We start from the raw sequence: 27,534 nt of genomic DNA on the forward strand, positions 1-27,534 counted from the left end.
CTCTCTCTCTCTCAGAGCTGTCTCAGCAGGCTGTGATAGACTCACCCCTCTCTCTCTCTCAGAGCTGTCTCAGCAGGCTGTGATAGACTCACTCCTCTCTCTCTCTCAGAGCTGTCTCAGCAGGCTGTGATAGACTCACCCCTCTCTCTCTCTCTCTCTCAGAGCTGTCTCAGCAGGCTGTGATAGACTCACCCCTCTCTCTCTCTCAGAGCTGTCTCAGCAGGCTGTGATAGACTCACCTCTCTCTCTCTCTCTCAGAGCTGTCTCAGCAGGCTGTGATAGACTCACCCCTCTCTCTCTCTCTCTCAGAGCTGTCTCAGCAGGCTGTGATAGACTCACCCCTCTCTCTCTCTCTCTCTCAGAGCTGTCTCAGCAGGCTGTGATAGACTCACCCCTCTCTCTCTCTCTCTCTCAGAGCTGTCTCAGCAGGCTGTGATAGACTCACCCCTCTCTCTCTCTCAGAGCTGTCTCAGCAGGCTGTGATAGACTCACCTCTCTCTCTCTCTCTCAGAGCTGTCTCAGCAGGCTGTGATAGACTCACCCCTCTCTCTCTCTCTCAGAGCTGTCTCAGCAGGCTGTGATAGACTCACCCCTCTCTCTCTCTCTCAGAGCTGTCTCAGCAGGCTGTGATAGACTCACCCCTCTCTCTCTCTCTCAGAGCTGTCTCAGCAGGCTGTGATAGACTCACCCCTCTCTCTCTCTCTCTCTCAGAGCTGTCTCAGCAGGCTGTGATAGACTCACCCCTCTCTCTCTCTCAGAGCTGTCTCAGCAGGCTGTGATAGACTCACCCCTCTCTCTCTCTCAGAGCTGTCTCAGCAGGCTGTGATAGACTCACCCCTCTCTCTCTCTCAGAGCTGTCTCAGCAGGCTGTGATAGACTCACCCCTCTCTCTCTCTCTCTCTCTCAGAGCTGTCTCAGCAGGCTGTGATAGACTCACCCCTCTCTCTCTCTCTCTCTCTCTCTCTCAGAGCTGTCTCAGCAGGCTGTGATAGACTCACCCCTCTCTCTCTCTCTCTCAGAGGTGTCTCAGCAGGCTGTGATACTCACCCCTCTCTCTCTCTCTCTCTCTCTCAGAGCTGTCTCAGCAGGCTGTGATAGACTCACCCCTCTCTCTCTCAGAGCTGTCTCAGCAGGCTGTGATAGACTCACCCTCTCTCTCTCTCTCTCTCTCTCTCTCTCTCTCTCTCTCTCTCTCTCTCTCTCAGAGCTGTCTCAGCAGGCTGTGATAGACTCACCCCTCTCTCTCTCTCTCTCAGAGCTGTCTCAGCAGGCTGTGATAGACTCACCTCTCTCTCTCTCTCTCAGAGCTGTCTCAGCAGGCTGTGATAGACTCACCCCTCTCTCTCTCTCTCTCTCAGAGCTGTCTCAGCAGGCTGTGATAGACTCACCCCTCTCTCTCTCTCTCTCAGAGCTGTCTCAGCAGGCTGTGATAGACTCACCCCTCTCTCTCTCTCTCTCTCAGAGCTGTCTCAGCAGGCTGTGATAGACTCACCCCTCTCTCTCTCTCTCTCAGAGCTGTCTCAGCAGGCTGTGATAGACTCACCCCTCTCTCTCTCTCTCTCTCAGAGCTGTCTCAGCAGGCTGTGATAGACTCACCCCTCTCTCTCTCAGAGCTGTCTCAGCAGGCTGTGATAGACTCACCCCTCTCTCTCTCTCAGAGCTGTCTCAGCAGGCTGTGATAGACTCACCCCTCTCTCTCTCTCTCTCTCAGAGCTGTCTCAGCAGGCTGTGATAGACTCACCCCTCTCTCTCTCTCTCTCAGAGCTGTCTCAGCAGGCTGTGATAGACTCACCCCTCTCTCTCTCTCTCTCAGAGCTGTCTCAGCAGGCTGTGATAGACTCACCCCTCTCTCTCTCTCTCAGAGCTGTCTCAGCAGGCTGTGATAGACTCACCCCTCTCTCTCTCTCTCTCAGAGCTGTCTCAGCAGGCTGTGATAGACTCACCCCTCTCTCTCTCTCTCTCTCAGAGCTGTCTCAGCAGGCTGTGATAGACTCACCCCTCTCTCTCTCTCTCTCTCAGAGCTGTCTCAGCAGGCTGTGATAGACTCACCCCTCTCTCTCTCTCTCTCAGAGCTGTCTCAGCAGGCTGTGATAGACTCACCCCTCTCTCTCTCAGAGCTGTCTCAGCAGGCTGTGATAGACTCACCCCTCTCTCTCTCAGAGCTGTCTCAGCAGGCTGTGATAGACTCACCCCTCTCTCTCTCTCAGAGCTGTCTCAGCAGGCTGTGATAGACTCACCCCTCTCTCTCTCTCAGAGCTGTCTCAGCAGGCTGTGATAGACTCACCCCTCTCTCTCTCTCTCAGAGCTGTCTCAGCAGGCTGTGATAGACTCACCCCTCTCTCTCTCTCTCAGAGCTGTCTCAGCAGGCTGTGATAGACTCACCCCTCTCTCTCTCTCTCAGAGCTGTCTCAGCAGGCTGTGATAGACTCACCCCTCTCTCTCTCTCTCTCAGAGCTGTCTCAGCAGGCTGTGATAGACTCACCCCTCTCTCTCTCTCTCTCAGAGCTGTCTCAGCAGGCTGTGATAGACTCACCCCTCTCTCTCTCTCTCTCTCAGAGCTGTCTCAGCAGGCTGTGATAGACTCACCCCTCTCTCTCTCTCTCTCTCAGAGCTGTCTCAGCAGGCTGTGATAGACTCACCCCTCTCTCTCTCTCTCTCAGAGCTGTCTCAGCAGGCTGTGATAGACTCACCCCTCTCTCTCTCTCTCTCAGAGCTGTCTCAGCAGGCTGTGATAGACTCACCCCTCTCTCTCTCTCTCTCTCAGAGCTGTCTCAGCAGGCTGTGATAGACTCACCCCTCTCTCTCTCTCTCTCAGAGCTGTCTCAGCAGGCTGTGATAGACTCACCCCTCTCTCTCTCTCTCAGAGCTGTCTCAGCAGGCTGTGATAGACTCACCCCTCTCTCTCTCTCTCAGAGCTGTCTCAGCAGGCTGTGATAGACTCACCCCTCTCTCTCTCAGAGCTGTCTCAGCAGGCTGTGATAGACTCACCCCTCTCTCTCTCTCTCAGAGCTGTCTCAGCAGGCTGTGATAGACTCACCCCTCTCTCTCTCTCTCTCTCTCTCAGAGCTGTCTCAGCAGGCTGTGATAGACTCACCCCTCTCTCTCTCTCTCTCAGAGCTGTCTCAGCAGGCTGTGATAGACTCACTCCTCTCTCTCTCTCTCTCTCAGAGCTGTCTCAGCAGGCTGTGATAGACTCACCCCTCTCTCTCTCTCTCTCTCTCTCTCTCTCTCTCTCTCTCTCTCTCTCTCTCTCTCTCTCTCAGAGCTGTCTCAGCAGGCTGTGATAGACTCACCCCTCTCTCTCTCTCTCAGAGCTGTCTCAGCAGGCTGTGATAGACTCACCCCTCTCTCTCTCTCTCAGAGCTGTCTCAGCAGGCTGTGATAGACTCACCCCTCTCTCTCTCTCTCTCTCAGAGCTGTCTCAGCAGGCTGTGATAGACTCACCCCTCTCTCTCTCTCTCTCTCAGAGCTGTCTCAGCAGGCTGTGATAGACTCACCCCTCTCTCTCTCTCTCTCTCAGAGCTGTCTCAGCAGGCTGTGATAGACTCACCCCTCTCTCTCTCTCAGAGCTGTCTCAGCAGGCTGTGATAGACTCACCCCTCTCTCTCTCTCTCTCTCAGAGCTGTCTCAGCAGGCTGTGATAGACTCACCCCTCTCTCTCTCTCTCTCTCAGAGCTGTCTCAGCAGGCTGTGATAGACTCACCCCTCTCTCTCTCTCTCTCAGAGCTGTCTCAGCAGGCTGTGATAGACTCACCCCTCTCTCTCTCTCTCAGAGCTGTCTCAGCAGGCTGATAGACTCACCCCTCTCTCTCTCTCTCAGAGCTGTCTCAGCAGGCTGTGATAGACTCACCCCTCTCTCTCTCTCTCAGAGCTGTCTCAGCAGGCTGTGATAGACTCACCCCTCTCTCTCTCTCAGAGCTGTCTCAGCAGGCTGTGATAGACTCACCCCTCTCTCTCTCTCAGAGCTGTCTCAGCAGGCTGTGATAGACTCACCCCTCTCTCTCTCTCTCAGAGCTGTCTCAGCAGGCTGTGATAGACTCACCCCTCTCTCTCTCTCTCTCTCAGAGCTGTCTCAGCAGGCTGTGATAGACTCACCCCTCTCTCTCTCTCAGAGCTGTCTCAGCAGGCTGTGATAGACTCACCCCTCTCTCTCTCTCTCTCTCAGAGCTGTCTCAGCAGGCTGTGATAGACTCACCCCTCTCTCTCTCTCTCTCAGAGCTGTCTCAGCAGGCTGTGATAGACTCACCCCTCTCTCTCTCTCTCTCAGAGCTGTCTCAGCAGGCTGTGATAGACTCACCCCTCTCTCTCTCTCTCAGAGCTGTCTCAGCAGGCTGTGATAGACTCACCCCTCTCTCTCTCTCTCTCTCTCAGAGCTGTCTCAGCAGGCTGTGATAGACTCACCCCTCTCTCTCTCTCTCTCAGAGCTGTCTCAGCAGGCTGTGATAGACTCACCCCTCTCTCTCTCTCTCAGAGCTGTCTCAGCAGGCTGTGATAGACTCACCCCTCTCTCTCTCTCTCTCAGAGCTGTCTCAGCAGGCTGTGATAGACTCACCCCTCTCTCTCTCTCTCTCAGAGCTGTCTCAGCAGGCTGTGATAGACTCACCCCTCTCTCTCTCTCTCTCTCTCAGAGCTGTCTCAGCAGGCTGTGATAGACTCACCCCTCTCTCTCTCTCTCAGAGCTGTCTCAGCAGGCTGTGATAGACTCACCCCTCTCTCTCTCTCTCTCAGAGCTGTCTCAGCAGGCTGTGATAGACTCACCCCTCTCTCTCTCTCTCTCTCTCAGAGCTGTCTCAGCAGGCTGCGATAGACTCACCCCTCTCTCTCTCTCTCTCTCTCTCTCTCTCTCTCTCTCTCTCTCTCTCTCTCAGAGCTGTCTCAGCAGGCTGTGATAGACTCACCCCTCTCTCTCTCTCTCTCTCTCAGAGCTGTCTCAGCAGGCTGTGATAGACTCACCCCTCTCTCTCTCTCTCTCTCAGAGCTGTCTCAGCAGGCTGTGATAGACTCACCCCTCTCTCTCTCTCTCTCTCTCTCTCTCTCTCTCTCTCTCTCTCTCTCTCTCTCTCTCTCTCTCTCTCTCTCTCTCTCTCTCTCTCTCTCTCTCTCTCTCTCTCTCTCTCTCTCTCTCTCTCAGAGCTGTCTCAGCAGGCTGTGATAGACTCACCCCTCTCTCTCTCTCTCAGAGCTGTCTCAGCAGGCTGTGATAGACTCACCCCTCTCTCTCTCTCTCTCTCTCAGAGCTGTCTCAGCAGGCTGTGATAGACTCACCCCTCTCTCCCTGTGCCCCCTGTAGCTCCACGGACCCCGCGGTGCTGGAGAGACTGAAGACGCTGGAGAGGCTGATTCTGGGGACCCCCCAGGGCGAGAGGCGCATGGTGCTGGAGGGCATGGAGCAGTCCAGGAAGGACATCCAGGTCCTGCCCCTCGGAGTCTCCTACTCTGGAGCGACTTTCTCTGTCTCTGTCCCTCTCTCTGACCCGCTGTCCCTGTCTCTGTCCCTCTCTCTGACCCGCTGTCCCTGTCCCTGTCCCTCTCTCTGACCCGCTGTCCCTGTCCCTGTCCCTCTCTCTGACCCGCTGTCCCTCTCTCTGACCCGCTGTCCCTCTCTCTGACCCGCTGTCCCTGTCTCTCTCTCTGACCCGCTGTCCCTCTCTCTGACCCGCTGTCCCTGTCCCTCTCTCTGACGCGCCCTCTCTGTCTCTGTCCCTCTCTCTGACGCGCCCTCTCTGTCTCTGTCCCTCTCTCTGACGCGCCCTCTCTGTCTCTGTCCCTCTCTCTGACACGCTGTCCCTCTCTCTGACACGCTGTCCCTCTCTCTGACACGCTGTCCCTCTCTCTGACACGCTGTTCCTCTCTCTGACACGCTGTCCCTCTCTCTGACACGCTGTCTCTGTCCCTGTCCCTCTCTCTGACCCGCCGTCTGTCTCTGTCCCTGTCCCTCTCTCTGTCCCTGTCCCTCTCTCTGTCCCTGTCCCTGTCTCTGACACGCTGTCTCTGTCCCTGTCTCTGTCCCTGTCCCTGTCTCTGACACGCTGTCCCTCTCTCTGTCCCTCTCTCTGACCCGCTGTCCCTCTCTCTGACCCGCCGTCTGTCTCTGTCCCTCTCTCTGTCCCTGTCCCTGACACGCTGTCCCTCTCTCTGTCCCTGTCCCTGACACGCTGTCCCTCTCTCTGTCCCTCTCTCTGACACGCTGTCCCTCTCTCTGACCCGCTGTCTGTCTCCAGAAGCTGCAGGAGAGACAGAGCCAGCAGCAGACGAAGTCCGGGCCGCCCTCCTGCCCCTCCAGCAGCTCTGCGGCGCTGTTCTGCGCCGACCGGCGCCCCCTGCAGAAGAAGCAGGTCCTGCAGGCGGTGGTGCCCCCCGTACACGGTGAGAGGAGCTGGGGGGACCGGGGGTCTCGCTGCTGCAGGGCGCCCCGCTGGTGGTGGGGATCCCCTCCAGCAGCAGCAGTGAGGAGCCCCACCAGTGCGCTCACACACAGCAGCTCTCATGGCGAGGAGGACAGGTCAGAGGTCATTAGGGGTTACTAGGAGGCCAGGACTGGTCAAGACCAGGGGGACACCAGGTAACATCCCGACTCTTTTATAGAGACACCCCGGGATTGTTCATGAGCACAGAGAGTCAGGACCCCGGTTTCACGTCTCATCTGAAGGACGGAGCCTTCTTCCAGTCCAGTGTCCCCGTCAGTGTCCAGCCCTACTCTTTTATAGCTCACCATCACTGGACTGGGGCATCAGGACCACACAGAGCGCTGGGAGAGAGCGCCCCCTGCTGGCCCCACTCACCCCTCTCCCAGGAGTCTCCCCTCCAGGTACTGGCCAGGCTCCCCCTGCTGGGCTCCAGTGGGCTGGGAGCTGCAGGGTGATGTGGCCTGTATTGACTCTTCTCTCTCTCTGCAGTGGTGCCGCCCCTCCAGAAGTGTGCCATCATCTGCAGACCAGAGCCAGCTCACAAGAAGAAGAGAGACAAACAGGTGACAGTCCTTTCTGTACTGTCTGTATGAACCCCTCTCTCTCTCTCAGTACAGTGTTAATGTACTGGAGTGTCCAGTCAGTGTGTCTGTATGAACCCCTCTCTCTCTCTCAGTACAGTGTTAATGTACTGGAGTGTCCAGTCAGTGTGTCTGTATGAACCCCTCTCTCTCTCAGTGCAGTGTTAATGTACAGGAGTGTCCAGTCAGTGTGTCTGTATTAACCCCTCTCTCTCTCAGTGCAGTGTTAATGTACTGGAGTGTCCAGTCAGTGTGTCTGTATGAACCCCTCTCTCTCTCAGTGCAGTGTTCATGTACTGGAGTGTCCAGTCAGTGTGTCTGTATGAACCCCTCTCTCTCTCAGTGCAGTGTTAATGTACTGGAGTGTCCAGTCAGTGTGTCTGTATTAACCCCTCTCTCTCTCAGTGCAGTGTTAATGTACTGGAGTGTCCAGTCAGTGTGTCTGTATGAACCCCTCTCTCTCTCAGTGCAGTGTTCATGTACTGGAGTGTCCAGTCAGTGTGTGTCTGTATTAACCCCTCTCTCTCTCAGTGCAGTGTTAATGTACTGGAGTGTCCAGTCAGTGTGTGTGTATTAACCCCTCTCTCTCTCAGTGCAGTGTTCATGTACTGGAGTGTCCAGTCAGTGTGTCTGTATTAACCCCTCTCTCTCTCTCAGTGCAGTGTTAATGTACAGGAGTGTCCAGTCAGTGTGTCTGTATTAACCCCTCTCTCTCTCAGTGCAGTGTTAATGTACTGGAGTGTCCAGTCAGTGTGTCTGTATGAACCCCTCTCTCTCTCAGTGCAGTGTTAATGTACTGGAGTGTCCAGTCAGTGTGTGTGTATTAACCCCTCTCTCTCTCAGTGCAGTGTTAATGTACTGGAGTGTCCAGTCAGTGTGTGTGTATTAACCCCTCTCTCTCTCAGTGCAGTGTTAATGTACTGGAGTGTCCAGTCAGTGTGTGTGTATTAACCCCTCTCTCTCTCAGTGCAGTGTTAATGTACTGGAGTGTCCAGTCAGTGTGTCTGTATGAACCCCTCTCTCTCTCAGTGCAGTGTTAATGTACTGGAGTGTCCAGTCAGTGTTAATGTACTGTGTTGTGTGTCTCTGTCAGGCTGTTTCTCCAGACATGAAGGAGAATGCCTGCAGTCTTGACTGGGAAGCCCAGCTGGACTCTGAACTGCTTGAAAAGTCTCGTCAGAAGATCCTGCGGGTCCTCAATACAGGCAGCTTGAAGGACCTGAAGTCCCTGCAGCAGATCGGAGACAAGAAGGCCAAGCTGATCCTGGGCTGGCGGGCAGTAAACGGCCCCTTCACTCAGGTACTGGATTATCAACATACAGAGACAGGAGATCACACACTGTATTATTATTATTGAGAGACAGGCTCACTGTCTGTTCCTCAGGCTGGGACAGGAGATCACACACTGTATTATTATTATTGAGAGACAGGCTCACTGTCTGTTCCTCAGGCTGGGACAGGAGATCACACACTGTATTATTATTATTGAGAGACGGGCTCACTGTCTGTTCCTCAGGCTGGGACAGGAGATCACACACTGTATTATTATTATTGAGAGACAGGCTCACTGTTCCTCAGGCTGGGACAGGAGATCACACACTGTATTATTATTATTGAGAGACGGGCTCACTGTCTGTTCCTCAGGCTGGGACAGGAGATCACACACTGTATTATTATTATTGAGAGACAGGCTCACTGTCTGTTCCTCAGGCTGGGACAGGAGATCACACACTGTATTATTATTATTGAGAGACAGGCTCACTGTCTGTTCCTCAGGCTGGGACAGGAGATCACACACTGTATTATTATTATTGAGAGACAGGCTCACTGTCTGTTCCTCAGGCTGGGACAGGAGATCACACACTGTATTATTATTATTGAGAGACAGGCTCACTGTCTGTTCCTCAGGCTGGGACAGGAGATCACACACTGTATTATTATTATTGAGAGACAGGCTCACTGCCTGCTCCTCAGGCTGGGACAGGAGATCACACACTGTATTATTATTATTGAGAGACAGGCTCACTGCCTGTTCCTCAGGCTGGGACAGGAGATCACACACTGTATTATTATTATTGAGAGACGGGCTCACTGTCTGTTCCTCAGGCTGGGACAGGAGATCACACACTGTATTATTATTATTGAGAGACGGGCTCACTGTTCCTCAGGCTGGGACAGGAGATCACACACTGTATTATTATTATTGAGAGACAGGCTCACTGTCTGTTCCTCAGGCTGGGACAGGAGATCACACACTGTATTATTATTATTGAGAGACAGGCTCACTGTCTGTTCCTCAGGCTGGGACAGGAGATCACACACTGTATTATTATTATTGAGAGACGGGCTCACTGTCTGTTCCTCAGGCTGGGACAGGAGATCACACACTGTATTATTATTATTGAGAGACAGGCTCACTGTTCCTCAGGCTGGGACAGGAGATCACACACTGTATTATTATTATTGAGAGACGGGCTCACTGTCTGTTCCTCAGGCTGGGACAGGAGATCACACACTGTATTATTATTATTGAGAGACAGGCTCACTGTCTGTTCCTCAGGCTGGGACAGGAGATCACACACTGTATTATTATTATTGAGAGACAGGCTCACTGTCTGTTCCTCAGGCTGGGACAGGAGATCACACACTGTATTATTATTATTGAGAGACAGGCTCACTGTCTGTTCCTCAGGCTGGGACAGGAGATCACACACTGTATTATTATTATTGAGAGACAGGCTCACTGTCTGTTCCTCAGGCTGGGACAGGAGATCACACACTGTATTATTATTATTGAGAGACAGGCTCACTGCCTGCTCCTCAGGCTGGGACAGGAGATCACACACTGTATTATTATTATTGAGAGACAGGCTCACTGCCTGTTCCTCAGGCTGGGACAGGAGATCACACACTGTATTATTATTATTGAGAGACGGGCTCACTGTCTGTTCCTCAGGCTGGGACAGGAGATCACACACTGTATTATTATTATTGAGAGACGGGCTCACTGTTCCTCAGGCTGGGACAGGAGATCACACACTGTATTATTATTATTGAGAGACAGGCTCACTGTCTGTTCCTCAGGCTGGGACAGGAGATCACACACTGTATTATTATTATTGAGAGACAGGCTCACTGTCTGTTCCTCAGGCTGGGACAGGAGATCACACACTGTATTATTATTATTGAGAGACGGGCTCACTGTCTGTTCCTCAGGCTGGGACAGGAGATCACACACTGTATTATTATTATTGAGAGACAGGCTCACTGTCTGTTCCTCAGGCTGGGACAGGAGATCACACACTGTATTATTATTATTGAGAGACGGGCTCACTGTCTGTTCCTCAGGCTGGGACAGGAGATCACACACTGTATTATTATTATTGAGAGACAGGCTCACTGTTCCTCAGGCTGGGACAGGAGATCACACACTGTATTATTATTATTGAGAGACAGGCTCACTGTCTGTTCCTCAGGCTGGGACAGGAGATCACACACTGTATTATTATTATTGAGAGACAGGCTCACTGTCTGTTCCTCAGGCTGGGACAGGAGATCACACACTGTATTATTATTATTGAGAGACAGGCTCACTGCCTGTTCCTCAGGCTGGGACAGGAGATCACACACTGTATTATTATTATTGAGAGACGGGCTCACTGTCTGTTCCTCAGGCTGGGACAGGAGATCACACACTGTATTATTATTATTGAGAGACGGGCTCACTGTTCCTCAGGCTGGGACAGGAGATCACACACTGTATTATTATTATTGAGAGACGGGCTCACTGTCTGTTCCTCAGGCTGGGACAGGAGATCACACACTGTATTATTATTATTGAGAGACGGGCTCACTGTTCCTCAGGCTGGGACAGGAGATCACACACTGTATTATTATTATTGAGAGACAGGCTCACTGTCTGTTCCTCAGGCTGGGACAGGAGATCACACACTGTATTATTATTATTGAGAGACGGGCTCACTGTCTGTTCCTCAGGCTGGGACAGGAGATCACACACTGTATTATTATTATTGAGAGACGGGCTCACTGTCTGTTCCTCAGGCTGGGACAGGAGGTCACACACTGTATTATTATTATTGAGAGACGGGCTCACTGTCTGTTCCTCAGGCTGGGACAGGAGATCACACACTGTATTATTATTATTGAGAGACAGGCTCACTGTCTGTTCCTCAGGCTGGGACAGGAGATCACACACTGTATTATTATTATTGAGAGACAGGCTCACTGTCTGTTCCTCAGGCTGGGACAGGAGATCACACACTGTATTATTATTATTGAGAGACGGGCTCACTGTCTGTTCCTCAGGCTGGGACAGGAGATCACACACTGTATTATTATTATTGAGAGACGGGCTCACTGTCTGTTCCTCAGGCTGGGACAGGAGATCACACACTGTATTATTATTATTGAGAGACGGGCTCACTGTCTGTTCCTCAGGCTGGGACAGGAGGTCACACACTGTATTATTATTATTGAGAGACGGGCTCACTGTCTGTTCCTCAGGCTGGGACAGGAGATCACACACTGTATTATTATTATTGAGAGACAGGCTCACTGTCTGTTCCTCAGGCTGGGACAGGAGATCACACACTGTATTATTATTATTGAGAGACAGGCTCACTGTCTGTTCCTCAGGTTGTGACAGGAGATCACACACTGAATTATTATTATTGAGAGACGGGCTCACTGTCTGTTCCTCAGGCTGGGACAGGAGATCACACACTGAATTATTATTATTGAGAGACGGGCTCACTGTCTGTTCCTCAGGCTGGGACAGGAGATCACACACTGTATTATTATTATTGAGAGACAGGCTCACTGTCTGTTCCTCAGGCTGGGACAGGAGATCACACACTGTATTATTATTATTGAGAGACAGGCTCACTGTCTGTTCCTCAGGCTGGGACAGGAGATCACACACTGTATTATTATTATTGAGAGACGGGCTCACTGTCTGTTCCTCAGGCTGGGACAGGAGATCACACACTGTATTATTATTATTGAGAGACGGGCTCACTGTCTGTTCCTCAGGCTGGGACAGGAGATCACACACTGTATTATTATTATTGAGAGACGGGCTCACTGTCTGTTCCTCAGGCTGGGACAGGAGATCACACACTGTATTATTATTATTGAGAGACGGGCTCACTGTCTGTTCCTCAGGCTGGGACAGGAGATCACACACTGTATTATTATTATTGAGAGACGGGCTCACTGTCTGTTCCTCAGGCTGGGACAGGAGATCACACACTGTATTATTATTATTGAGAGACGGGCTCACTGTCTGTTCCTCAGGCTGGGACAGGAGATCACACACTGTATTATTATTATTATTGAGAGACAGGCTCACTGTCTGTTCCTCAGGCTGGGACAGGAGATCACACACTGTATTATTATTATTGAGAGACGGGCTCACTGTCTGTTCCTCAGGCTGGGACAGGAGATCACACACTGTATTATTATTATCGAGAGACGGGCTCACTCTCTGTTCCTCAGGCTGGGACAGGAGATCACACACTGTATTATTATTATTGAGAGACGGGCTCACTGTTCCTCAGGCTGGGACAGGAGATCACACACTGTATTATTATTATTGAGAGACAGGCTCACTGTCTGTTCCTCAGGCTGGGACAGGAGATCACACACTGTATTATTATTATTGAGAGACGGGCTCACTGTCTGTTCCTCAGGCTGGGACAGGAGATCACACACTGTATTATTATTATCGAGAGACGGGCTCACTGTCTGTTCCTCAGGCTGGGACAGGAGATCACACACTATTATTATTACCGAGAGACAGTTCCTCAGGCTGGGACAGGAGATCACACACTGTATTATTATTATTGAGAGACGGGCTCACTGTCTGTTCCTCAGGCTGGGACAGGAGATCACACACTGTATTATTATTATTGAGAGACAGGCTCACTGTCTGTTCCTCAGGCTGGGACAGGAGATCACACACTGTATTATTATTATTGAGAGACAGGCTCACTGTCTGTTCCTCAGGCTGGGACAGGAGATCACACACTGTATTATTATTATTGAGAGACAGGCTCACTGTTCCTCAGGCTGGGACAGGAGATCACACACTGTATTATTATTATTGAGAGACAGGCTCACTGTCTGTTCCTCAGGCTGGGACAGGAGATCACACACTGTATTATTATTATTGAGAGACGGGCTCACTGTTCCTCAGGTTGTGACAGGAGATCACACACTGAATTATTATTATTGAGAGACGGGCTCACTGTCTGTTCCTCAGGCTGGGACAGGAGATCACACACTGTATTATTATTATTGAGAGACAGGCTCACTGTCTGTTCCTCAGGCTGGGACAGGAGATCACACACTGTATTATTATTATTGAGAGACAGGCTCACTGTCTGTTCCTCAGGCTGGGACAGGAGATCACACACTGTATTATTATTATTGAGAGACAGGCTCACTGTTCCTCAGGTTGTGACAGGAGATCACACACTGAATTATTATTATTGAGAGACGGGCTCACTGTCTGTTCCTCAGGCTAGGACAGGAGATCACACACTGTATTATTATTATTGAGAGACAGGCTCACTGTCTGTTCCTCAGGCTGGGACAGGAGATCACACACTGTATTATTATTATTGAGAGACAGGCTCACTGTCTGTTCCTCAGGCTGGGACAGGAGATCACACACTGTATTATTATTATTGAGAGACAGGCTCACTGTCTGTTCCTCAGGCTGGGACAGGAGATCACACACTGTATTATTATTATTGAGAGACGGGCTCACTGTCTGTTCCTCAGGCTGGGACAGGAGATCACACACTGTATTATTATTATTGAGAGACGGGCTCACTGTCTGTTCCTCAGGCTGGGACAGGAGATCACACACTGTATTATTATTATTGAGAGACGGGCTCACTGTCTGTTCCTCAGGCTGGGACAGGAGATCACACACTGTATTATTATTATTGAGAGACGGGCTCACTGTCTGTTCCTCAGGCTGGGACAGGAGATCACACACTGTATTATTATTATTGAGAGACGGGCTCACTGTCTGTTCCTCAGGCTGGGACAGGAGATCACACACTGTATTATTATTATTGAGAGACGGGCTCACTGTCTGTTCCTCAGGCTGGGACAGGAGATCACACACTGTATTATTATTATTGAGAGACGGGCTCACTGTCTGTTCCTCAGGCTGGGACAGGAGATCACACACTGTATTATTATTATTATTGAGAGACAGGCTCACTGTTCCTCAGGCTGGGACAGGAGATCACACTCTGTATTATTATTATTGAGAGACAGGATCACTGTCTGTTCCTCAGGCTGGGACAGGAGATCACACACTGTATTATTATTATTGAGAGACGGGCTCACTGTCTGTTCCTCAGGCTGGGACAGGAGATCACACACTGTATTATTATTATCGAGAGACGGGCTCACTGTCTGTTCCTCAGGCTGGGACAGGAGATCACACACTATTATTATTATCGAGAGACAGGCTCACTGTCTGTTCCTCAGGCTGGGACAGGAGATCACACACTGTATTATTATTATCGAGAGACGGGCTCACTGTCTGTTCCTCAGGCTGGGATAGGAGATCGCACACTGTATTATTATTATTATTGAGAGACAGGCTCACTGTTCCTCAGGCTGGGACAGGAGATCACACACTGTATGATTATTATTGAGAGACAGGCTCACTGTTTGTTCCTCAGGCTGGGACAGGAGATCACACACTGTATGATTATTATTGAGAGACAGGCTCACTGTCTGTTCCTCAGGCTGGGACAGGAGATCACACACTGTATTATTATTATTGAGAGACGGGCTCACTGTCTGTTCCTCAGGCTGGGACAGGAGATCACACACTGTATTATTATTATTGAGAGACGGGCTCACTGTCTGTTCCTCAGGCTGGGACAGGAGATCACACACTGTATTATTATTATTGAGAGACGGGCTCACTGTCTGTTCCTCAGGCTGGGACAGGAGATCACACACTGTATTATTATTATTGAGAGACGGGCTCACTGTCTGTTCCTCAGGCTGGGACAGGAGATCACACACTGTATTATTATTATTGAGAGACGGGCTCACTGTCTGTTCCTCAGGCTGGGACAGGAGATCACACACTGTATTATTATTATCGAGAGACGGGCTCACTGTCTGTTCCTCAGGCTGGGATAGGAGATCACACACTGTATTATTATTATTATTATTGAGAGACAGGCTCACTGTTCCTCAGGCTGGGACAGGAGATCACACACTGTATTATTATTATTGAGAGACAGGATCACTGTCTGTTCCTCAGGCTGGGACAGGAGATCACACACTGTATTATTATTATTGAGAGACGGGCTCACTGTCTGTTCCTCAGGCTGGGACAGGAGATCACACACTGTATTATTATTATTGAGAGACGGGCTCACTGTCTGTTCCTCAGGCTGGGACAGGAGATCACACACTGTATTATTATTATTGAGAGACAGGCTCACTGTCTGTTCCTCAGGCTGGGACAGGAGATCACACACTGTATTATTATTATCGAGAGACGGGCTCACTGTCTGTTCCTCAGGCTGGGATAGGAGATCACACACTGTATTATTATTATTATTGAGAGACAGGCTCACTGTTCCTCAGGCTGGGACAGGAGATCACACACTGTATTATTATTATTGAGAGACAGGCTCACTGTCTGTTCCTCAGGCTGGGACAGGAGATCACACACTGTATGATTATTATTGAGAGACAGGCTCACTGTCTGTTCCTCAGGCTGGGACAGGAGATCACACACTGTATTATTATTATCGAGAGACGGGCTCACTGTCTGTTCCTCAGGCTGGGACAGGAGATCACACACTGTATTATTATTATCGAGAGACGGGCTCACTGTCTGTTCCTCAGGCTGGGACAGGAGATCACACACTGTATTATTATTATCGAGAGACGGGCTCACTGTCTGTTCCTCAGGCTGGGACAGGAGATCACACACTGTATTATTATTATTGAGAGACGGGCTCACTGTCTGTTCCTCAGGCTGGGACAGGAGATCACACACTGTATTATTATTATTGAGAGACGGGCTCACTGTCTGTTCCTCAGGCTGGGACAGGAGATCACACACTGTATTATTATTATTGAGAGACGGGCTCACTGTCTGTTCCTCAGGCTGGGACAGGAGATCACACACTGTATTATTATTATTGAGAGACGGGCTCACTGTCTGTTCCTCAGGCTGGGACTTGAGGTCACACACTGTATTATTATTATTGAGAGACGGGCTCACTGTCTGTTCCTCAGGCTGGGACAGGAGGTCACACACTGTATTATTATTATTGAGAGACGGGCTCACTGTCTGTTCCTCAGGCTGGGACAGGAGGTCACACACTGTATTATTATTATTGAGAGACGGGCTCACTGTCTGTTCCTCAGGCTGGGACAGGAGATCACACACTGTATTATTATTATTGAGAGACGGGCTCACTGTCTGTTCCTCAGGCTGGGACAGGAGATCACACACTGTATTATTATTATTGAGAGACGGGCTCACTGTCTGTTCCTCAGGCTGGGACAGGAGATCACACACTGTATTATTATTATTGAGAGACGGGCTCACTGTTCCTCAGGCTGGGACAGGAGATCACACACTGTATTATTATTATTGAGAGACAGGCTCACTGTCTGTTCCTCAGGCTGGGACAGGAGATCACACACTGTATTATTATTATTGAGAGACGGGCTCACTGTCTGTTCCTCAGGCTGGGACAGGAGATCACACACTGTATTATTATTATCGAGAGACGGGCTCACTGTCTGTTCCTCAGGCTGGGACAGGAGATCACACACTATTATTATTACCGAGAGACAGTTCCTCAGGCTGGGACAGGAGATCACACACTGTATTATTATTATTGAGAGACGGGCTCACTGTCTGTTCCTCAGGCTGGGACAGGAGATCACACACTGTATTATTATTATTGAGAGACAGGCTCACTGTCTGTTCCTCAGGCTGGGACAGGAGATCACACACTGTATTATTATTATTGAGAGACAGGCTCACTGTCTGTTCCTCAGGCTGGGACAGGAGATCACACACTGTATTATTATTATTGAGAGACAGGCTCACTGTTCCTCAGGCTGGGACAGGAGATCACACACTGTATTATTATTATTGAGAGACAGGCTCACTGTCTGTTCCTCAGGCTGGGACAGGAGATCACACACTGTATTATTATTATTGAGAGACGGGCTCACTGTTCCTCAGGTTGTGACAGGAGATCACACACTGAATTATTATTATTGAGAGACGGGCTCACTGTCTGTTCCTCAGGCTGGGACAGGAGATCACACACTGTATTATTATTATTGAGAGACAGGCTCACTGTCTGTTCCTCAGGCTGGGACAGGAGATCACACACTGTATTATTATTATTGAGAGACAGGCTCACTGTCTGTTCCTCAGGCTGGGACAGGAGATCACACACTGTATTATTATTATTGAGAGACAGGCTCACTGTTCCTCAGGTTGTGACAGGAGATCACACACTGAATTATTATTATTGAGAGACGGGCTCACTGTCTGTTCCTCAGGCTAGGACAGGAGATCACACACTGTATTATTATTATTGAGAGACAGGCTCACTGTCTGTTCCTCAGGCTGGGACAGGAGATCACACACTGTATTATTATTATTGAGAGACAGGCTCACTGTCTGTTCCTCAGGCTGGGACAGGAGATCACACACTGTATTATTATTATTGAGAGACAGGCTCACTGTCTGTTCCTCAGGCTGGGACAGGAGATCACACACTGTATTATTATTATTGAGAGACGGGCTCACTGTCTGTTCCTCAGGCTGGGACAGGAGATCACACACTGTATTATTATTATTGAGAGACGGGCTCACTGTCTGTTCCTCAGGCTGGGACAGGAGATCACACACTGTATTATTATTATTGAGAGACGGGCTCACTGTCTGTTCCTCAGGCTGGGACAGGAGATCACACACTGTATTATTATTATTGAGAGACGGGCTCACTGTCTGTTCCTCAGGCTGGGACAGGAGATCACACACTGTATTATTATTATTGAGAGACGGGCTCACTGTCTGTTCCTCAGGCTGGGACAGGAGATCACACACTGTATTATTATTATTGAGAGACGGGCTCACTGTCTGTTCCTCAGGCTGGGACAGGAGATCACACACTGTATTATTATTATTGAGAGACGGGCTCACTGTCTGTTCCTCAGGCTGGGACAGGAGATCACACACTGTATTATTATTATTATTGAGAGACAGGCTCACTGTTCCTCAGGCTGGGACAGGAGATCACACTCTGTATTATTATTATTGAGAGACAGGATCACTGTCTGTTCCTCAGGCTGGGACAGGAGATCACACACTGTATTATTATTATTGAGAGACGGGCTCACTGTCTGTTCCTCAGGCTGGGACAGGAGATCACACACTGTATTATTATTATCGAGAGACGGGCTCACTGTCTGTTCCTCAGGCTGGGACAGGAGATCACACACTATTATTATTATCGAGAGACAGGCTCACTGTCTGTTCCTCAGGCTGGGACAGGAGATCACACACTGTATTATTATTATCGAGAGACGGGCTCACTGTCTGTTCCTCAGGCTGGGATAGGAGATCGCACACTGTATTATTATTATTATTGAGAGACAGGCTCACTGTTCCTCAGGCTGGGACAGGAGATCACACACTGTATGATTATTATTGAGAGACAGGCTCACTGTTTGTTCCTCAGGCTGGGACAGGAGATCACACACTGTATGATTATTATTGAGAGACAGGCTCACTGTCTGTTCCTCAGGCTGGGACAGGAGATCACACACTGTATTATTATTATTGAGAGACGGGCTCACTGTCTGTTCCTCAGGCTGGGACAGGAGATCACACACTGTATTATTATTATTGAGAGACGGGCTCACTGTCTGTTCCTCAGGCTGGGACAGGAGATCACACACTGTATTATTATTATTGAGAGACGGGCTCACTGTCTGTTCCTCAGGCTGGGACAGGAGATCACACACTGTATTATTATTATTGAGAGACGGGCTCACTGTCTGTTCCTCAGGCTGGGACAGGAGATCACACACTGTATTATTATTATTGAGAGACGGGCTCACTGTCTGTTCCTCAGGCTGGGACAGGAGATCACACACTGTATTATTATTATCGAGAGACGGGCTCACTGTCTGTTCCTCAGGCTGGGATAGGAGATCACACACTGTATTATTATTATTATTATTGAGAGACAGGCTCACTGTTCCTCAGGCTGGGACAGGAGATCACACACTGTATTATTATTATTGAGAGACAGGATCACTGTCTGTTCCTCAGGCTGGGACAGGAGATCACACACTGTATTATTATTATTGAGAGACGGGCTCACTGTCTGTTCCTCAGGCTGGGACAGGAGATCACACACTGTATTATTATTATTGAGAGACGGGCTCACTGTCTGTTCCTCAGGCTGGGACAGGAGATCACACACTGTATTATTATTATTGAGAGACAGGCTCACTGTCTGTTCCTCAGGCTGGGACAGGAGATCACACACTGTATTATTATTATCGAGAGACGGGCTCACTGTCTGTTCCTCAGGCTGGGATAGGAGATCACACACTGTATTATTATTATTATTGAGAGACAGGCTCACTGTTCCTCAGGCTGGGACAGGAGATCACACACTGTATTATTATTATTGAGAGACAGGCTCACTGTCTGTTCCTCAGGCTGGGACAGGAGATCACACACTGTATGATTATTATTGAGAGACAGGCTCACTGTCTGTTCCTCAGGCTGGGACAGGAGATCACACACTGTATTATTATTATCGAGAGACGGGCTCACTGTCTGTTCCTCAGGCTGGGACAGGAGATCACACACTGTATTATTATTATCGAGAGACGGGCTCACTGTCTGTTCCTCAGGCTGGGACAGGAGATCACACACTGTATTATTATTATCGAGAGACGGGCTCACTGTCTGTTCCTCAGGCTGGGACAGGAGATCACACACTGTATTATTATTATTGAGAGACGGGCTCACTGTCTGTTCCTCAGGCTGGGACAGGAGATCACACACTGTATTATTATTATTGAGAGACGGGCTCACTGTCTGTTCCTCAGGCTGGGACAGGAGATCACACACTGTATTATTATTATTGAGAGACGGGCTCACTGTCTGTTCCTCAGGCTGGGACAGGAGATCACACACTGTATTATTATTATTGAGAGACGGGCTCACTGTCTGTTCCTCAGGCTGGGACTTGAGGTCACACACTGTATTATTATTATTGAGAGACGGGCTCACTGTCTGTTCCTCAGGCTGGGACAGGAGGTCACACACTGTATTATTATTATTGAGAGACGGGCTCACTGTCTGTTCCTCAGGCTGGGACAGGAGGTCACACACTGTATTATTATTATTGAGAGACGGGCTCACTGTCTGTTCCTCAGGCTGGGACAGGAGATCACACACTGTATTATTATTATTGAGAGACGGGCTCACTGTCTGTTCCTCAGGCTGGGACAGGAGATCACACACTGTATTATTATTATTGAGAGACGGGCTCACTGTCTGTTCCTCAGGCTGGGACAGGAGATCACACACTGTATTATTATTATTGAGAGACGGGCTCACTGTCTGTTCCTCAGGCTGGGACAGGAGATCACACACTGTATTATTATTATTGAGAGACAGGCTCACTGTCTGTTCCTCAGGCTGGGACAGGAGATCACACACTGTATTATTATTATTGAGAGACGGGCTCACTGTCTGTTCCTCAGGCTGGGATAGGAGATCACACACTGTATTATTATTATTGAGAGACGGGCTCACTGTCTGTTCCTCAGGCTGGGACAGGAGATCACACACTGCATTATTATTATTATTGAGAGACGGGCTCACTGTCTGTTCCTCAGGCTGGGACAGGAGATCACACACTGTATTATTATTATTGAGAGACGGGCTCACTGTCTGTTCCTCAGGCTGGGACAGGAGATCACACACTGTATTATTATTATTGAGAGACGGGCTCACTGTCTGTTCCTCAGGCTGGGACAGGAGATCACACACTGTATTATTATTATCGAGAGACGGGCTCACTGTCTGTTCCTCAGGCTGGGACAGGAGATCACACACTGTATTATTATTATCGAGAGACGGGCTCACTGTCTGTTCCTCAGGCTGGGACAGGAGATCACACACTGTATTATTATTATTGAGAGACGGGCTCACTGTCTGTTCCTCAGGCTGGGACAGGAGATCACACACTGTATTATTATTATCGAGAGACGGGCTCACTGTCTGTTCCTCAGGCTGGGACAGGAGATCACACACTGTATTATTATTATCGAGAGACGGGCTCACTGTCTGTTCCTCAGGCTGGGATAGGAGATCACACACTGTATTATTATTATCGAGAGACGGGCTCACTGTCTGTTCCTCAGGCTGGGATAGGAGATCACACACTGTATTATTATTATTATTGAGAGACAGGCTCACTGTTCCTCAGGCTGGGACAGGAGATCACACACTGTATTATTATTATTGAGAGACAGGCTCACTGTCTGTTCCTCAGGCTGGGACAGGAGATCACACACTGTATTATTATTATTGAGAGACAGGCTCACTGTCTGTTCCTCAGGCTGGGACAGGAGATCACACACTGTATTATTATTATTGAGAGACGGGCTCACTGTCTGTTCCTCAGGCTGGGACAGGAGATCACACACTGTATTATTATTATTGAGAGACAGGCTCACTGTCTGTTCCTCAGGCTGGGACAGGAGATCACACACTGTATTATTATTATTGAGAGACAGGCTCACTGTTCCTCAGGCTGGGACAGGAGATCACACACTGTATTATTATTATTGAGAGACAGGCTCACTGTCTGTTCCTCAGGCTGGGACAGGAGATCACACACTGTATGATTATTATTGAGAGACGGGCTCACTGTCTGTTCCTCAGGCTGGGACAGGAGATCACACACTGTATTATTATTATTGAGAGACGGGCTCACTGTCTGTTCCTCAGGCTGGGACAGGAGATCACACACTGTATTATTATTATTGAGAGACAGGCTCACTGTCTGTTCCTCAGGCTGGGACAGGAGATCACACACTGTATTATTATTATCGAGAGACGGGCTCACTGTCTGTTCCTCAGGCTGGGATAGGAGATCACACACTGTATTATTATTATTATTGAGAGACAGGCTCACTGTTCCTCAGGCTGGGACAGGAGATCACACACTGTATTATTATTATTGAGAGACAGGCTCACTGTCTGTTCCTCAGGCTGGGACAGGAGATCACACACTGTATGATTATTATTGAGAGACAGGCTCACTGTCTGTTCCTCAGGCTGGGACAGGAGATCACACACTGTATTATTATTATTGAGAGACGGGCTCACTGTCTGTTCCTCAGGCTGGGACAGGAGATCACACACTGTATTATTATTATCGAGAGACGGGCTCACTGTCTGTTCCTCAGGCTGGGACAGGAGATCACACACTGTATTATTATTATCGAGAGACGGGCTCACTGTCTGTTCCTCAGGCTGGGACAGGAGATCACACACTGTATTATTATTATTGAGAGACGGGCTCACTGTCTGTTCCTCAGGCTGGGACAGGAGATCACACACTGTATTATTATTATTGAGAGACGGGCTCACTGTCTGTTCCTCAGGCTGGGACAGGAGGTCACACACTGTATTATTATTATTGAGAGACGGGCTCACTGTCTGTTCCTCAGGCTGGGACAGGAGGTCACACACTGTATTATTATTATTGAGAGACGGGCTCACTGTCTGTTCCTCAGGCTGGGACAGGAGATCACACACTGTATTATTATTATTGAGAGACGGGCTCACTGTCTGTTCCTCAGGCTGGGACAGGAGATCACACACTGTATTATTATTATTGAGAGACGGGCTCACTGTCTGTTCCTCAGGCTGGGACAGGAGATCACACACTGTATTATTATTATTGAGAGACGGGCTCACTGTCTGTTCCTCAGGCTGGGACAGGAGATCACACACTGTATTATTATTATTGAGAGACGGGCTCACTGTCTGTTCCTCAGGCTGGGACAGGAGATCACACACTGTATTATTATTATTGAGAGACGGGCTCACTGTCTGTTCCTCAGGCTGGGATAGGAGATCACACACTGTATTATTATTATTGAGAGACGGGCTCACTGTCTGTTCCTCAGGCTGGGATAGGAGATCACACACTGTATTATTATTATTGAGAGACGGGCTCACTGTCTGTTCCTCAGGCTGGGACAGGAGATCACACACTGCATTATTATTATTGAGAGACGGGCTCACTGTCTGTTCCTCAGGCTGGGACAGGAGATCACACACTGCATTATTATTATTATTGAGAGACGGGCTCACTGTCTGTTCCTCAGGCTGGGACAGGAGATCACACACTGTATTATTATTATTGAGAGACGGGCTCACTGTTCCTCAGGCTGGGACAGGAGATCACACACTGTATTATTAATATTGAGAGACAGGCTCACTGTCTGTTCCTCAGGCTGGGACAGGAGATCACACACTGTATTATTATTATTGAGAGACAGGCTCACTGTCTGTTCCTCAGGCTGGGACAGGAGATCACACACTGTATTATTATTATTGAGAGACAGGCTCACTGTCTGTTCCTCAGGCTGGGACAGGAGATCACACACTGTATTATTATTATTGAGAGACAGGCTCACTGTCTGTTCCTCAGGCTGGGACAGGAGATCACACACTGTATTATTATTATTGAGAGACAGGCTCACTGTTCCTCAGGCTGGGACAGGAGATCACACACTGTATTATTATTATTGAGAGACAGGCTCACTGTCTGTTCCTCAGGCTGGGACAGGAGATCACACACTGTATTATTATTATTGAGAGACGGGCTCACTGTCTGTTCCTCAGGCTGGGACAGGAGATCACACACTGTATTATTATTATTGAGAGACAGGCTCACTGTTCCTCAGGTTGTGACAGGGTGTTGTCTCTGTCTCGTTCAGATCGAGGACCTGCAGCAGCTGGAGGGGATATCGGCGAAGCGTCTGTCTTCGTTCATCAAGGTGAGCCGCCGCCATCGCCCCGTACCCGAGGGCAGGCGCCCCGCTCTGGCTGAGACGCGGTCTGACCGCCCCCCCCCTCTCCTGTCCAGGTGAACGTGCTGTGCATGCTGGGCCACTGATCAGCCCCGCAGCCCGACCGGACCGGGCCGGACCTGGCCTGGCACCCCGGAGAGAGTGTGTGAGGACGACAGCGTGCCTGGACACCCCCTGAGCTGGGCTCCGACCTCCGACCTCTGACCTCCAGCCTGCACACAGCTTCTTCCTTCGCCCCCTGAGAGGAGGGGCCCAGCGCTCTCTCGCCATCTCTCAGCCCTGCCCTGCGGTCGGCGGTCTTTCCGAAGCAGGCCGTTGCCGGCGCCGGCTCCAGAGACCCCCGGGGACAGGAAACGGGCTGACCCCGCCGTCCAGCCCCCTCTGAGGGCGGGGGGGTGATCTCCGCTCTGTCGTTGAGCCCCCCCCTCGCAGCCGGTCCCCGGCGTCCTCCCTGGGCTCTGACTGGCCGAGGCAGCTGTCACTCGGCCGCCCCTGACCACTCGGAGCGCGGGGCGGGGCTCCGGCACTCCCAGCGCCCCCTGCCCGCCCACAAGCTCCCAGGCCCGGCGGTGGCCCGCAGCGGTGTCTCTCCTGCCGGGCGCGGAGTCAACCTTCGCCTGTTCACCCCGCCGGATCATCGTCACGGAGCGCCTATTCTGCTCCCAGTCCTGTGGGTTTGTTTCCGAAAGGCTCTGGAATCCGTGATCTTAATGCTCACCCTTATATAGCGCCTTTCTGACCCCCCCTGCAGCAGCAGCAGTGTGGAGCCCCACCAGTGCGCTCACACACAGCAGCTCTCAGGGCGAGGAGGACAGGTCAGAGGTCATTAGGGGTTACTAATAATAGTCTTATACTTATATAGCGCCTTTCTGTCCAGCCCTACTCTTTTATAGCTCACCATCACTGGACTGGGGCATCAGGACCACACAGAGCGCAGGGAGAGAGCGCCCCCTGCTGGCCCCACTCACCCCTCTCCCAGGAGTCTCCCCTCCAGGTACTGGCCAGGCTCCCCCTGCTGGGCTCCAGTGGGCTGGGAGCTGGGAGAGAGCGCCCCCTGCTGGGCTCCAGTGGGCTGGGAGCTGGGAGAGAGCGCCCCCTGCTGGCCCCACTCACCCCTCTCCCAGGAGTCTCCCCTCCAGGTACTGGCCAGGCTCCCCCTGCTGGGCTCCAGTGGGCTGGGAGCTGGGAGAGAGCGCCCCCTGCTGGCCCCACTCACCCCTCTCCCAGGAGGACCTGTTCTGCTCCATCAGTCCCAGGTTTTCCAGTCACCTCAGTGGCGTCTTGGACGAGTCCAGATATAAACATGTCTGTTCCTGCCAGTGCTGCTTCGTCCCAGGTTCTCTCTCGAGGACGGCTGTCTGGGGTTTCTGTGTGGTGTCTGTCAGGAGCAGGCTGTTTCAGATGTGAGCCTACGAGAGCACAGGGCTCTGCTTGCTGTGAGGTTTTAATGTCGTCCATCTCGTTCTGTATTAATTTCCTCTTTGTATTTCTTCTGATGTAATAAACTTCTCTGTGCTTCCAGTGGGATGTTGTGGCATTTCTGTTAGATAAACTGTAGCAGTCTGAGCACACAGCTCTCCCTCCTGTACTGTACTGTACTGGTCTGAGCACACAGCTCTCCCTCCTGTACTGTACTGTACTGGTCTGAGCACACAGCTCTTCCTCCTGTACTGTACTGTACTGGTCTGAGCACACAGCTCTCCCTCCTGTACTGTACTGTACTGGTCTGAGCACACAGCTCTTCCTCCTGTACTGTACTGTACTGTACTGTACTGGTCTGAGCACACAGCTCTTCCTCCTGTACTGTACTGTACTGGTCTGAGCACACAGCTCTCCCTCCTGTACTGTACTGTACTGTACTGGTCTGAGCACACAGCTCTCCCTCCTGTACTGTACTGTACTGGTCTGAGCACACAGCTCTCTCTCCTGTACTGTACTGGTCTGAGCACACAGCTCTCCCTCCTGTACTGTACTGTACTGGTCTGAGCACACAGCTCTCTCTCCTGTACTGTACTGGTCTGAGCACACAGCTCTCCCTCCTGTACTGTACTGTACTGTACTGGTCTGAGCACACAGCTCTCTCTCCTGTACTGTACTGTACTGGTCTGAGCACACAGCTCTCCCTCCTGTACTGTACTGTACTGGTCTGAGCACACAGCTCTCTCTCCTGTACTGTACTGGTCTGAGCACACAGCTCTCTCTCCTGTACTGTACTGTACTGGTCTGAGCACACAGCTCTCCCTCCTGTACTGTACTGTACTGGTCTGAGCACACAGCTCTCTCTCCTGTACTGTACTGGTCTGAGCACACAGCTCTCTCTCCTGTACTGTACTGGTCTGAGCACACAGCTCTCTCTCCTGTACTGTACTGTACTGTACTGGTCTGAGCACACAGCTCTCCCTCCTGTACTGTACTGTACTGGTCTGAGCACACAGCTCTTCCTCCTGTACTGTACTGGTCTGAGCACACAGCTCTCCCTCCTGTACTGTACTGTACTGGTCTGAGCTCACAGCTCTCCCTCCTGTACTGTACTGTACTGTACTGGTCTGAGCACACAGCTCTCTCTCCTGTACTGTACTGGTCTGAGCACACAGCTCTCTCTCCTGTACTGTACAGTACTGGTCTGAGCACACAGCTCTCTCTCCTGTACTGTACTGTACTGGTCTGAGCACACAGCTCTTCCTCCTGTACTGTACTGGTCTGAGCACACAGCTCTCCCTCCTGTACTGTACTGTACTGGTCTGAGCTCACAGCTCTACCTCCTGTACTGTACTGTACTGGTCTGAGCTCACAGCTCTCCCTCCTGTACTGTACTGTACTGTACTGGTCTGAGCACACAGCTCTCTCTCCTGTACTGTACTGTACTGGTCTGAGCACACAGCTCTCCCTCCTGTACTGTACTGGTCTGAGCACACAGCTCTCTCTCCTGTACTGTACTGGTCTGAGCACACAGCTCTCCCTCCTGTACTGTACTGGTCTGAGCACACAGCTCTCTCTCCTGTACTGTACTGGTCTGAGCACACAGCTCTTCCTCCTGTACTGTACTGGTCTGAGCACACAGCTCTCCCTCCTGTACTGTACTGTTCTGGTCTGAGTGCACAGCTCTTCTTCCTGTACTGTACTGGTCTCAGTGCTCTGCATCACTGAGTGTACTGCAGTGTGCTGGACTCTCCTCTCGACTCCAGGCTATCTCTGTGCTGCGCATTCGTATGTGAGAACTGCTGGGAATGTTACTAGTATTGAGAAGCGGGGATTAGTGTGTCATTTAGAAGAGTGGTGTGATCAGTTTCACACGTGTGTTTCTCTGTATCCTCAGGGATCATTTCTGTAATCATATACCTGCGTTTCTTTGTCTTTGTGTAGCT

General features: G+C 50.5%; 2 protein-coding genes across 4 annotated transcripts in view; both read left to right on the plus strand.

Annotated features, from left to right (window-relative positions):
• kif22 (kinesin family member 22) overlaps positions 1–25,690 on the plus strand; it is a 70,858-nt gene extending 45,168 nt beyond the window's left edge. For 2 of the 3 annotated variants that reach the window (XM_088637327.1, XM_088637329.1), the window contains exons 9-14: positions 5,291–5,411; positions 6,222–6,366; positions 6,897–6,970; positions 8,082–8,288; positions 24,077–24,136; positions 24,226–25,690. In XM_088637327.1, the coding sequence (XP_088493453.1) occupies positions 5,291–5,411; positions 6,222–6,366; positions 6,897–6,970; positions 8,082–8,288; positions 24,077–24,136; positions 24,226–24,255 (637 nt within the window). In that variant the 3' untranslated portion in view covers positions 24,256–25,690. The remainder of the gene's footprint in view (positions 1–5,290; positions 5,412–6,221; positions 6,367–6,896; positions 6,971–8,081; positions 8,289–24,076; positions 24,137–24,225) is intronic. The other variant, XM_088637328.1, reaches the window with a different exon arrangement.
• Positions 1–27,534, plus strand: part of LOC148659587 (ceramide synthase-like) — a 164,848-nt gene that overhangs the window by 119,728 nt on the left and 17,586 nt on the right. The gene's annotated exons all lie outside the window — the stretch shown is intronic.

Source organism: Lepisosteus platostomus, chromosome 6, assembly GCF_059453375.1.
Source record: "Lepisosteus platostomus isolate fLepPlt1 chromosome 6, fLepPlt1.hap1, whole genome shotgun sequence".
Lineage (NCBI taxonomy): Eukaryota > Metazoa > Chordata > Actinopteri > Semionotiformes > Lepisosteidae > Lepisosteus > Lepisosteus platostomus.